The sequence below is a fragment of the Oryzias latipes genome, chromosome 7 (assembly GCF_053564925.1).
Source record: "Oryzias latipes strain Hd-rR chromosome 7, Olatipes_Hd-rR_3.1".
Taxonomy (NCBI): domain Eukaryota; kingdom Metazoa; phylum Chordata; class Actinopteri; order Beloniformes; family Adrianichthyidae; genus Oryzias; species Oryzias latipes.
This window is the reverse complement of record NC_136243.1, coordinates 5,519,646-5,533,023: the sequence shown is the minus strand read 5'-3', so window position 1 is coordinate 5,533,023 and position 13,378 is coordinate 5,519,646. Positions and strand designations below refer to the sequence as shown.

Below are 13,378 nucleotides of genomic sequence, written 5' to 3'. Positions count from 1 at the left end.
GGCGTACTTCAATCAACAGCAATATGATTTTATTCAAAGTACAAAAGGAAAATAAGTCTTACATTTCAAGAGGGTACAGTTCATGTGATTGGATTGCATGCTGAGGGTACAGTTCATGTGATTGGATTGCATGCTATGAAAAAGAAATGCACGAGGTAGAAAGACAACTACGCAAGCCTTCGCTGTTTCAATGGCAGTCACAAGGAATAACATCTGCTTGTCGAAAGAAACCTCTGAGATAACTGTGGTAAAGAAAACAAATTGTAAAAGAGTAAAAGCAAAACACTTCGATGACAATTCCTATGCAATCATGTTCCACACACCTGTTTTTTTTTAAAAAAAAAATATAATATAAAAAAATGATGATGAAATAATGTGAACATTGTGAGCAAAAATGTTCATACGTAGACATTTTTGTCACCTTCGTAGCAAATGGGTCGGGTCAGTGTATTTCCAGTCTCCGAGTTACGGTGGCAGTCGCTGAACTCCTCTGCCACGTTCATGTAAAGCGTCTGGGATTGGCAGCAAGACAGCGGCCTGTAGTCGAACAGAGCGGCCGCAGCTGCGTTTTTAGCCGAAAACACATCTGCGTCCAAGGCGAAGGGTCGTACCCTTTTGTGTACGTAGCTGGGATCCGCTTTCTCCATTCCGCTTCGGGCGGCAAGCTCAGCGATGGCTTGAACGATGGTGGGTCCATCGAGCGGCTTGCAGTCCAAGACCACGTGGATGTCCCTTTCAACGCGCCCGCCGCCTTCCCTTGAGCGGTACTGCACGGTGAACCACGTGCGCAGGAGGAAAATCATCCTCTTGAACTTGACCTCGGACACTGTCTCCCTCAAAGAACTGTCGATCAGTGGGAGGACTCTCATGCTCCCACCCTGGCACACTCTGGTGGTGCACCACGCTGCCAAGACGATCTGTTCCTTGAACACGAAACAGCACCAGTGAAAGTAATGCGTGCCCATGTCCACGTCGAACAGCCGCGGCAGGTGCACGTCGGGCCCGATGGCCGCCTGGGTGCTCTCGGGGCACCATTTCCCCACTAGCACGCGGTCCCAAAACCCCGGGATGTGAGGCATGCAAACGTATCTGTAGGCATCATACTCAGGCAAGAGCTTATTTTCCCAGTAGGTGAAAGACATGTCGTTTGCTGGATTCTTTATCAGGGTCTGGAACGCTGCGTAAAAAAAAAAAAAAAGAGAGAGAGAAATCAGAGAGAGGAAAGTCAGACTCTTGAAGCTGTGCAAGGTCGAGGTGCTAGAGGGTGTGCCTCTTACCTCGCTGAAGTTCCTCGTCACTTGGCGACCCTTCGGCCAACATCCTTTCAACGCATTCCTCTTTTTCGATCCTCGTCATGAAGCGGTCGCTACCTTCTCGCTCCAGTTCCCAAGCTCCTACAGCCTCCATCTCCGGCATGTCAGCCAGCGCGTTTGCCGTGGCGTTCACCATTCCGTTCTCGGAGACGACCCAGTGCTTTCGGCAGCCTCCCTGCGCTCTGATGCACAGCGTGCACAGGACGCATCCGCAGAGGCACTGCACGGGTCGATTGAGTTGCAGGAGATACCCGCAGCACACCGGCGCACGGTTGAAAACCCGTCTGCATGATGGGCAAGTGATGAGATCTTCGAGCGTGGATAGGGAGACGCCGGGGATGCCGTCCCAAGGGCGCGGCCCCGCGCTGCCCTCTGCGCTCCAGCACGCAAGCTCCTCTTCTGCGGGCGTCCTGGGCTCGCGTCGGTTGGACTCCACGGAGAGACAGAGCCCTGGAGACTCACTCTGCAGCGCTGCGCCGGGCTCGTCTTTCGGCGGCTCGACGTCAGGCTGCGAGCTCGGGCGTCCGTCCCCTCCATGGTCGAGATCTTCGTCACCCGTCTCGGGTGGCGGAAGTAGAGAGCCTGGAAGCTCAATCGTCTCCACGCAAGTCGAAGCGACCCGAGGAGGAACTTGGTAACCGTTTGGGGGTTCCGCCGCGCGCGGCTCGATGCAATCGGGGTACGTGATCAAGTTGATGTCGTCGTACGCTTTCGTGATGACGCTCTCGCACAGCATGGCGCTGGCTTCTTCCTCCAGCGTACCGTACTCCTCGTCCTCAGTCGAAGTCAAATAATATCTGGAGGGGTTTCTGTAACGCACCCACAGTGACACAAAAGACAACTTGTGAATATCACCTTCAAACCATGCCTCCCAGGATCGACGGGGATACCCACGGCTGGCCGCTGATGCTCCAGATGGCAGTGTGCAGCTCTTCGTCCATTCGCTTCGCGACCTCGACGCCTTCCTCGGACTCCGGGACGTCGATCTCCCCCGGGCGGAGCGAGCGTTCGCTCTCCGCGCCTCGGTCTTGCTCCGTGGCGTCCACTGGGCTAGGCGGAGGCGCCGGAGTGGGCTCGACGTGGTTTGCTTTCCGCAGGGCTTCGAGTCCAACGCAGATTGCGCCTCCCGGTACCGGCTGTCGCCCTCCATCCGCGAGGGCCTCGCGACACCCCGCGCTTTCAGCACCAGGACACAGAGGCTCGCCGCGAGCCTCTTCCGCCTCGTCTTCGGTTTCCTCCGGAGAGGCCGCCTCGTTTTCTACGCGCCCCCGACTCTTGTCGTCTTCGTCCGAGGAGGAGGCGCTGACATCAGATGGACTGCACGCGCGCTCTTTGGCCTCGTACTCGGCCGTGCGAATTTCGCCCTTCTCTTCTTCGCCCTCGCTGTACTCGCCTTCGCTGGAGCTGTCTTCCTTTGTCGAACAACACCCTAGTCTCCAGGGCCTGGTCGCGGTGTCTCGCTCCGTGCGACGGCCTCTCCGCGAGGACGACGATTGGGGGTTCGCGCGGTCAAAATTGCAACCGGCGTGAGGCACAGCCCAGCGAACTGCCTTTCGCCTGCCGTCGTGAGCTTCGCCGACATCCACGCCAAAGTGCGACGGTTCTTCACCAGTGGGCCCCTCTGGCTCGGTCCTCCTTTTCACGAGCCGAATCTCGGATTTAGTCCTGCGAGGGCTGAGGCTCGGGTCCCGCTTGCGCTTGATCCTCTCGCTCCGGTGATATTTGCCGTCTCCTTTTCGCACGCAACCGCCCGCAGGGTTTGCCCTTCTGCGACGAGGTGCAAATTCAGGGTCGAGCTCCTTTCCAACCTGCCTCTTGAGTGTCGGGTAGAGGGGAGGCTCGCGGTCGAGACGGACGCATCCGAGGGCCCGCTCGCGTCCGCTTCCTCGGTAACGATCGCGGACTCCATCCCTCTGGTCGCGGCGGGAGATCTCGCCCTCGGCCCACTCGGGCGTCCAGTCGAAGCGCTTTCTTTCTCTCCTTCTCTTCTCCGTTTCGTGCCTTCTCCTTTGCTGCAGGTTGCGCAGGGGAGAAGGCGTAGTGTATCTGCGTTGGCCCCCGCCGATCCTTCTTTGTTCGGGCCTGGCCTTCCTCTGCATCTTTTCGTTCTCGTATCCAGCCGAAATCACCCTCATTGCACCGCGGGCTTCGTTAGAACAGAGAGCCGAGTTCCACCCAGATGCCGAGGGGCGAATCTCTAGTGTTCCTGTACGAACGAACGCTGGGGTGTGAGCTCAGTCCTCTGTGAGCAAACTTGGCAGCACTTATATAGCCCCTCCTCGACAGTCTCGAAATCTCTGCAACAGAAGAAACTCTCACCTTCCTCACTTTCATGCCAAAACAAAACTCATCACTATCAGTGAGTCTGACCTTCCCCCAGAGTGCAAGAACTCCGCTCGCAGCAAGACGTCTCTGGGTTGGACGAGATCCGTCAGAGTCAGGCCGATGTTTACAGCGTCTGACCGATGTGAACAGCGTCCGTCCGACAGCCACTCGCCTCCTCCGACCAGGCTTAAAAACGGCCGAGTGCAGTTCATAGAATACGACCGATGCTCGCAGTCACTGTCCTCCCTCCTCGACCTTCCCGCGAAGCTCAAAAAGTCAGACCGGCATCTCGCACGCCAAGCATCCACGGTGGCATCAATCCGCTGTTAATCGGAGCAGCCCAGACATTCGAAACACAAAAAGTTCTGGGCTCAGAAAAGAAAACTGGTAGGCTCAGGGGAAGGTAGAGAATGTTTGGGAGCAATAGGAAAACAGGAGAGGCAGGGAGTAAGACATGAAGGTGGAGACTTGGGAGGAGCAGTGCTCAGGGGAAGGTGGAGAATGTTTGGGACCAATAGGAAAAAAGGAGAGGCAGGGAGTAAAAGATGAAGGTGGAGACTTGGGAGGAGCAGTGGAAGCCCATGCTCTATGAAGGTGGGGGGAGAAAAGAGAGCAGAGTGGTGTTGGTGACCATAAAATTACTTCTGATCAGCGCAACTGCTTGTGCACGCAGATGTTTTTTTTTTTTGTTTTGTTTGTTTTGTTTTGTCAATTCACGCTTGCAGAAGCCAGGCTTACAAACCTCTCTCTTTCCCACTCCGGAGATCGGCAGGAATAAAGCACAGGGTGCACTGCCGTGAACGTGTGAACACATTTTTTGGGTTTTTTTTTTTTGACAAAGAAAATGTGTAGTGTATTTTCCCAGAGATGAAGCGCAAGCTGTGTTCGGTGGCAAAACACTTCAAAGCAACGAGAGCATTTTTGAACGAGCTCCTTTATTTCGCACTCAAACGCACAGTGTCCATCTCAGAGCGCACCGAGCTTTTCAAACAGTTTCACGACCAGACTGGATTCATCAAAGGCAGACACTCGGATGATAATGTCCGTAGACTAGTTAATATAATAGACTTTGCCACCATTAAAAACCAGGAAATGACGGTACTATCGCTGGATGCTGAAAAAGCCTTTGACAGAGTTAATTGGAAGTTCCTTATTGCTGCCCTCCATAAGTTTGGTTTTGGAGAAGCATTCATCAATTGGATCAAAATATTATATCACAACCCCAATGCATCAGTTAGAACTAATAAACAGACTTCAAACAGGTTTTTTCTTGGAAGAGGAACCAGACAGGGCTGCCCACTCTCTCCTTCTCTTTTTGCTATATTCATTGAGCCTTTAGCTGCAGCAATAAGACAGAATGAGAGCATTATAGGAATAAAAACCAAACACAGCCATCATAAAATTAGTCTTTATGCGGATGACATATTACTGTTTTTAAGGAATTTACATTCTGTAAATGAAACAGCAATGATCATAAATGAATTCTCCTCCATATCAGACTATTCCATTAATTGGAATAAGTCTGTTTTATTACCACTCAACAGGAATATGGAACAAAGACTCACAATTCCAGTTAAAACAGGAAATATCAAATATCTGGGTATCTACTTTTCCCCCAAACTATCAGAACTGGTGCAGCTAAACCACACCCCATTACTGAAAAGCATACAGGACGATCTAACACGCTGGACCAACCTGCCTCTGTCCCTTATGGGCAAGGTAGCCACGGTTAAAATGAAAATCTTACCCAAAGTTAATTATCTCTTCTCAATGATTCCCACACAACCGCCATTAAAATGGTTCAAAACATTAGACTCATCCATATCAAGCTTTCTATGGAACAACAAACCTGCAAGAATTAGTCTAAAAACTTTAAAATCTGCAAAAAGCTGTGGAGGATTAGAACTACCTAATTTCCACAAATACTTTCTTGCAAATAGATTACAATATATCTTAAAATGGTTAAAAAATAATCCAGAAACCAACTCATGGTTAGACTTGGAACAGGTGTTATGTGGAAAGATCAACCTGTCACAGCTACCATTTATTAGCCAAATAGTTAAAAAACAGGATTGTTTCAAAAGCATTAATATAAATGCCACCTTAACAGCCTGGTGGGAATTTCTCAAAATATCAAAATCATCAATTCAACCGTGCAAAATGACACCCATCTGGAACAACCCGGACATCCTTATTAACAAAAAAATGATTCACTTCCCAGCTTGGCAAGCAGGGGGCATAAAACAACTAGAGCACGTAATTATTGATAGAAGATTCATAACCCCCCAGGAACTTCAAGACAAACATGGAATAAATAACTTCTTGGAATATCAGCAACTTAAATCAAGTATTACTAAAAAGTATAAAATTAAAGACGACGATTTAAAGCTACCAGATGTAGTTACCACTCTGATTAATTTTTCAATGAATAGAACTCTCTCCAAAATATACAAACTTTTATGCAATTTAGATAACAATATTGCCCTTCCAACAAAAAAATGGGATGCAGATTTGAGCATCAGCACAGATGAAAGCTTCTGGTCAGAACTTTGTCTAAACACCTTTAAACTGACAAAAAGTTCAAATCTACAGCTAATCCATCTCAAAACTCTTCACAGAATTTACTACACTGGACAGAGGATGTTCAAGATGGGTCTCAGTAACTCAGACATTTGCGAGCACTGTGATAATAATCTACCCGACAGCTACATGCACGCACTGTGGTTCTGCACTCCTGTCAGGGCTCTCTGGCAGCAGGTATGTGTCGATTTATCAGTCTGGCTTAAGGTTTCAATCACTGCCTCACCGTCACTTTGTGTGCTTGGTGACATGAGTGCCATCGATATAGAAGAAGGATTAGCATCTATCATTTTCATAACTCTTTGTATTGCCAAAAAAACTATTTTAATAAATTGGAAAAACAAGAAAAATATAAACATAAGTCAACACAGAAATCTGCTGTTTGATCATATCAGCTTGGAAAAAATGTCAGCCCAAAGCTCAAGTAACTTTGAAAGAATTCAGTCTCTCTGGTCTCCTGTGGTTGACTCCATGACTTAGGGGGTGGAGGGCTTGGTCGTCGCTGCTCCTTGCCCTTCTGCCGTGGTTTGGGGTGGGGGTCGGGGCTTCCGGTGCCTGGCGGGGGCGGTGGGGGGCTCCGTTGGTCGGGGGGTCGGGTCCGGTGCCTGGGTGGGGCGGGCTGGGGCGCTGCGTGGTCCTCTGGGCTTGGGTGTGGGGGTGCGTGGTGGGGGGGTGGGGTGGTGGTCTGGCTTGGCTTGGGGGGGTGGTCCCTTTGCCTGTGCTGGGGGGGGTTGGCGGGGGGCCCTGCTCGGGTGGGGGGGGCCCAGCGGCGCCGGATGGGCTGCCCATCTGCACCTGGGGCTGGGATCGGCCCTTCCCTGGCTCTGGGACGGGACGGGACAACCCTCTCGGGGCCCCCGGTCGCTCTGGGTATCACCCGCTTCGGCTGCGGGGTCTGGGGTGGGGTGGGGTGGGGGGCTTGTCGGCCCTGTCCTGTGGGGGGGCGTTCTGGGGGGGAGGGGGGGCCCATTATTAGTACGGGTCGGGGGGGCTAGCGGGTCGGGGTCTCCGCTGAGGCAATCAGTGGTTGCCTCGGCCGGTTGGCCTCCTCGGTCCCGTCGAGGCCTGACCAGAGCTCTTCTAGGGCCGGCGTCTGGGGGTGGGGGCCTGGGCTTGCTCCGGGGGGGGGCGACGCTTTCTGGCTCCTCTCTCTCTGTGTGGGGTGGGTGGTGCCGGGCCTGGGGTGTCGGCGCCTCCGGGGGTGGGCCCCTGGGCTGGGTGGCCCTGGCCCCTTTGCTGGGGGTGGGCTGGGGGACGGCTGTTTGACCACCGGGGGACAGTCTACCAGCTGTCCCCAACTTACCCCCTTCCTTATATAACCTCATATTAGGGTGAGGGGGTGGGGGGTTTAGCCTGCGATGCGCCTTGGGGGGGGGCTACTTGGGAGTGGCCCCCCTCCTATGGTTGCCGTATGGAGTGGGCCCCCCCTCTTTCGGTTTTATTTGCACCTTAGACACGTAGGGTCCTTGGTAGGGGGGGTGCTTGGACATCACTGCAAGCAAGCAGCAGATGTCCTCCTGGCACCCTACCCGCCAATTTTAACCGCACCTTAGACATTTAGGGCCCCTTGGTGTGGAGGGTGAGGGGACATCACTGTGAGTAATCAGGAGATGTCCCCTTAGTGCCCTACTCGCCAATTTTAACTGCACCCCCCTTAGTACACACACCCCTCCCCCTTCAATATATACATTCAAACATAAACACACACACATGCACACAAACACCCTCTCAAACACCCATACACGCACACACATTTTACAAGGAAGGTGGGACCTGGGTCCATCTGTCCCCTACCCCGTCCCTGGTGGGGGGTGCGGGCCTCTTGGCGATGGCGGCCGTGTCCCTTGGGTGCCGGCTCCCTGGGCCCGGCGGTGCTCTCTCCGCGCGGTGGGGGGGTTCATATTACACCTGAGCCGGGGGTGTTCGTGTCCCTGGGGGGTGGGTCCTGGTCCTTGCCCCTGGGCGCTGGGCCCCGCCAAACTTCCAACATGGCCGAGCCTGGTCGGGCCATATTTATAACATCCCTTATGGGCCGCCCTTTTTTCCCCGGGGTTCCCCCCTCCTGGGCGGGGGCGGCGGGCCCCTGCCTTGCTCCTACCTGGACCAACCGTGGGCCGGGTGGGTGGCTGCCTGGAGTGCGGAGCGGGTCTCCCTTGGGGGGTCCTGGCTCGTACCTGGGGTCGGGGCGGGGGGATGCCCGGAACTCCTGGGTGGTGGTGGGGTGCTCGTCTGGGGCTGTGGGCGTCCCTCTCCGGTGGGGCCCTGCGTTGGGCTCTTCCGGCGCGGCGGGGGGCTGCTTTCCTGGCTGGGCTGGGGCGGCGCTCTCTTTCCCTCTGCGCCTCCCTGCTCTCTGGCTCTGGGGGCCTCGCGGCGGTCCTGCTGGCCCTGGCCTGGGTGGCGGTCTTGGTCGCCCGGGGGGCGGTTGTTCCCTGCCTGTTCCCGTGTGGCGCTGGGGGAATTCCGGCTGCCGCTGCTGCTGCGGCGGGGGTATGGGTGTGGGGGTGGCTGGGCGCTCCTCCTCCTTCTTTTCACATTCCACCATCCATTTTAGAAGAACATAAACACTCACCTGAGCACAGGTGTTAGCTCACCTTTGCACTAATAGTTTGCATGATTGAATGAATGAAAGATTTCACACTAGTTGGTTTAAAGGCATAGGTATGCGTTCGTGAACACTATCTGTTTTGTGTGCATGCTGACATGTGGACATTTCTGCGGTTAGCAGGTGTGTTGATAATATTTGAGTGTGTGTGAACAGGCCCCGCCCTTTTTGTACTACATTTGAACCGTACCGTAACGATAAACAACCAGTAAACCTGTCTGCTCTATGCTGCTTCATGGTCTTACCCCCCTTCCCCTCCTATTATCACCCTCCTACCCCCCCCTCTCTCTAACGTCCCTCTCTCTTGTTCCCCTCTTTCCTTTTCCGTCCGGTCCAACACCAAAGATTTTCAAACATGATTGAAATTAATAAAGTTTGGCCTCAATTACAAAAGGGGTTTATTCAGACATACCTTTGGTTTGTCTGAAGATGAATAACCCCTCTTGTTAGAATAAAATATGTCCAACACAAGAGGCCCTCAGCTCTCATCTGTTTGCCTAGCTGTTGGACAGGACAAGTTAAAAAAAAAAAAAAAAAAAAAAAAAAAAAAAAAAAAAAAAAAAAAAACAGTTTCACGACAAGATACATCTGCTTATATCCAAAGGATGGTGCACATGCAACACAGACAAAATGAAATACACATGAAAACCCACTACGCAAACTACATTTCTCTTTCCCACTCCGGAGATCGGCAGGAATAAAGCACAGGGTGCACTGCCGTGAACGTGTGAACACATTTTTTGGTTTTTTTTTTTTTGACAAAGAAAATGTGTAGTGTATTTTCCCAGAGATGAAGCGCAAGCTGTGTTCGGTGGCAAAACACTTCAAAGCAACGAGAGCATTTTTGAACGAGCTCCTTTATTTCGCACTCAAACGCACAGTGTCCATCTCAGAGAGCACCGAGCTTTTCAAACAGTTTCACGACAAGATAGATCTGCTTCTATCCAAAGGATGGTGCACATGCAACACAGACAAAATGAAAAAAAAAATACACATTCGATCCAACTACACAAACTACATTTCTCTTTCCCACTCCGGAGATCGGCAGGAATAAAGCACAGGGTGCACTGCCGTGAACGTGTGAACACATTTTTTGGGTTTTTTTTTTTTGACAAAGAAAATGTGTAGTGTATTTTCCCAGAGATGAAGCGCAAGCTGTGTTCGGTGGCAAAACACTTCAAAGCAACGAGAGCATTTTTGAACGAGCTCCTTTATTTCGCACTCAAACGCACAGTGTCCATCTCAGAGAGCACCGAGCTTTTCAAACAGTTTCACGACAAGATACATCTGCTTCTATCCAAAGGATGGTGCACATGCAACACAGACAAAATGAAAAAAAAAATACACATTCGATCCAACTACACAAACTACAGCATCTTAGTCCTCCTCAGCTTTGCGGATCTGGGGATCGCAGGCCCTGCTCCGCCTCCCCCTCCGCAGTACACCAAGTAGATGATCCCAGCAGAAAGCGCTCCGCACCAGGTCGTGAGAAGGCCCATCGAAATCCACAAAGCCGAGCTGCTGGCGAACCCCGATAGCCAGCCTCCCAAAGAGACTCTCCCTGCCACGATCTCGTTGTACTTTGCGTCAAAATCAGTCAGGTCTCTGGTGATGTTGTTCAGGTTTTGACGCACGGACAACAGGTTCGACGTCGTGTTCACGGCTCGCAGCAGCTCCATTTCAGGAGTCCCGGGCAGACTGTCTTTCAGCAGGTCCGCGAACGACACCGGCCCGTCCGATATGTGCGGCCTGGAGAAAGGCTTCAGCGGGGGGGATTCGATCTCGACCGTGACCGACCCCTCCATCCAAGTTACCTTCTTGTCGCGGTAGCAGATGTTTCTGTGGCACTCTCCGCACACGGTCTTGCATTCCGAGGGGTCCTCGACGCACCTCCTGTACCTTTCGTGAAGCTCGGGCCTCCTGCAGTACTTTCCGTGGCACTCGGAGGGCTCGTAGAACCGTCCGTCTATGAGCCAAACATCGTAGTCTGGCCAACAGGGAACGCCATCGGTGCTGATTTTGGGCATTGGTATGATCCCTCGGACCACGGCGCGCTCCACGGCGTTCGGCAACGAGTGCACGATGAACAGCTTTCGATTTCTGTACAGGGCCGCGCCCACGGTCGGGAACTCGGACAGACCCGGGTGATCGCGCATCACGGTCATGCCACTGGGGCAGCTCCCCGAGCGCTTGGAGGCGATTTGCCTCAGACAGTTTTCCACCCCCCTGGCCATGAACTTGGTGTGCATGGCAGCCTGCGTCATCTGATGGGTCACGCTTTGCATCTGAGCGTACCACATCTGGTAGCTGGCCATCACGGAGAACTTGACGTTGGTGTCTCGCAGGGCTGCCTCGGTGTTGCGCTTCATCGCGTCCCTGAGGAGTCCAAAGTTCTTGTTGGCGATCTCGGTGTTGCGCTTCATCTTCCTCTCCTGTTCGTCTATCCTCCCGTCTATCAGCGCCACGTTGGCGTCGAGCCGGTTGCTCACCTCCACCAGTTGCCCAGCGACATTCGTGAACGCGTTCTTCACGGAGTCCATCTGGACCTCCAAGCGATCCACTCTCTCGGACACGTGCAATGCCAGACCCAGGGCAGCGCCTCCGAGCAACGAGCCCAGGAACCTCTTGTGCCTCGTGCGGCGTCGCTCGGGCCCGTCGAGCGCCGGGAAGGGTGCATTGTCGGGCAGGGCGTACGCAGAGGCCTTGCGCTCCTGCGCGGCCAACTCCTCCAGACCCTCTCTCATCAGGTCTCCGGCCCTGCGGGCATCGTCTGTGATCTCGTGCGCCGAATCGCACAGCTTGCCGTAGTCTCTCCGGCAGCCGTCGTCACCTCCGCAGACCGAGATCAGGCAGGGCTTGAGGGCGCTCACGTCGTAGTTCACGCAGCTCACGTTCAGGTTGATGTAGTCCAGGCCCGGGGTGAAGTTGGACACGAAGTGAATGGCTTCCGCCGGTTTCACGATCACCCCGCGATCGTGCTCCACCACCGGCCTGTCCAACGCGTAGCTGTCGTCCACGGAGACTAGATTCAGGCCCTGGCTGCTCTCTCCCGTGTTGTGCGCGGTGCACACCCTGCTCACGGGCGGAGCGTACTCGACGAACCTTTTCGCGTCCAGGATCCCCACAGTGTAGTGATTGGGATCGGTCGTGGGCACCATGGTGTTGATGTTTATCGCTACCTGCGGAGGCCTGCCCGACGACTCGACCCGCTTGTCCGGTTCCCCGGGGGTGCACGACTCCATGGCGTACAAGTTCCCCACGTAGATCCTGTCGTAGCTGGTCGAGTACATCTCCCTGTGGGGCTCCTTGAACACCCCGAGCGCTCCGTGGACGGCCACGAGGCCAGGGCACACCAGAGTGTGGCTCAGACCCACGTTGTACCGAGGATCCAGGGAGCTCTTGGAACCCGACGCCGGATCTTTGTACGCGCTCTCCGGGACGGTGATCACGATGTCGCCCAGCTCGTCGAGCTCGGGCAGTCTTTTGTTCGTAGAGGGCAGCGGCGGCGGCGTGCGGAGCTCGGCGGACCTCGCGAACCTGGAGGGCTTCCAGCCGGACGCAGGCGTCGCGGCTCCGGCCTTCGCGGTGGATATGCCCGCCGCCATCTGCTGCCTCTTCCAGTCCCTCAGCCTGTGCACGGCCGAGGCGATTCCCAGTATTGCGGGCATGTCAGAACGCACGCCACGCTTGAAGTCAGAGTCCACGGGGGCTATCAAGAACTGGTTCACGCCGAAGGCCACGGCCACGAGTTCGGGAAACCGCTTCAGGGTCTCGAAAGACGTCGAAGACACGGTCACGTTCACCATCACTCCCCTGGCCCAGACCGTGGTGCTGGAGCCCGAGCAGCACTTGGTGTTGAGGTCTTCTTCGCACCTGAGCGCGGTGTTGGTCTCCAGGTCCGCTAAAGGCAGACCGCCCTCCACCTCCCACCTGCCCGCGCCCTCAGGGGCGCTGAGCTTCAGTCCTCCGGTGAGGGATAGGGTGAAAACGATCTTGTTTGCTCGGACTCCTGTCCTGAGCAGAGTCATGAGGTAGGGGACGACGGCGTAGCGCTCGTCGTCGCCGCCGCCAGTCCTCTGTCCGCTCGGGCTCACCCACGCGTTCTGGCAGTGCCTGGGATCCTTCGCGTCAGCGCGGCCCCGCGGCGTCACGAACGCTTCGAACTCGGCCAGGTCCAAGAAGTCAGTGCTCGCCAGCAGCCCACGTGAAGGAGGCAGGCCGAGGAACAACTTGCGGACGCCTCGTCTGTGCAGGGCGGACGCGGCAAGCTTCGCGACTCTGCCGAACTGACGCCTCTCCCAGTTCGACTTGGAGCAGTTCGTCAGCCCCCACCGGCTGGCGTCCAAGAGCAAAGCCGTGGACGAGACCGAGGCGCTGACCCTCGCCAGGGTTTCGGCCACGGACCCCAGGACCGCGGGGAACTCTTTTCGGTCCGGGGACACGGGGACCACGCACTCGTCGAACGGGACCTTTGCCACGACGTGGCCGGCTTGCGCCACCGTGGCGAACAGGGCCGCGTCTAGAGCTACGGCTAAGTAGCCTCCGGCCGAGGAGTACA

At 54.8% G+C, this 13,378-nt stretch overlaps 1 protein-coding gene across 1 annotated transcript; it reads right to left on the bottom strand.

Annotated features, from left to right (window-relative positions):
- Positions 1–274: 274 nt before the first annotated feature.
- On the bottom strand, positions 275–4,434 carry LOC144993984 (uncharacterized). Its single transcript, XM_078950096.1, has 2 exons — positions 1,278–4,434; positions 275–1,177 (listed from the first exon to the last, which is right to left on the bottom strand). The coding sequence occupies exons 1-2, from the start codon at positions 2,461–2,463 to the stop codon at positions 399–401; spliced, it is 1,965 nt and encodes a 654-aa protein (XP_078806222.1). The 5' UTR covers positions 2,464–4,434; the 3' UTR covers positions 275–398.
- Positions 4,435–13,378: the final 8,944 nt, after the last annotated feature.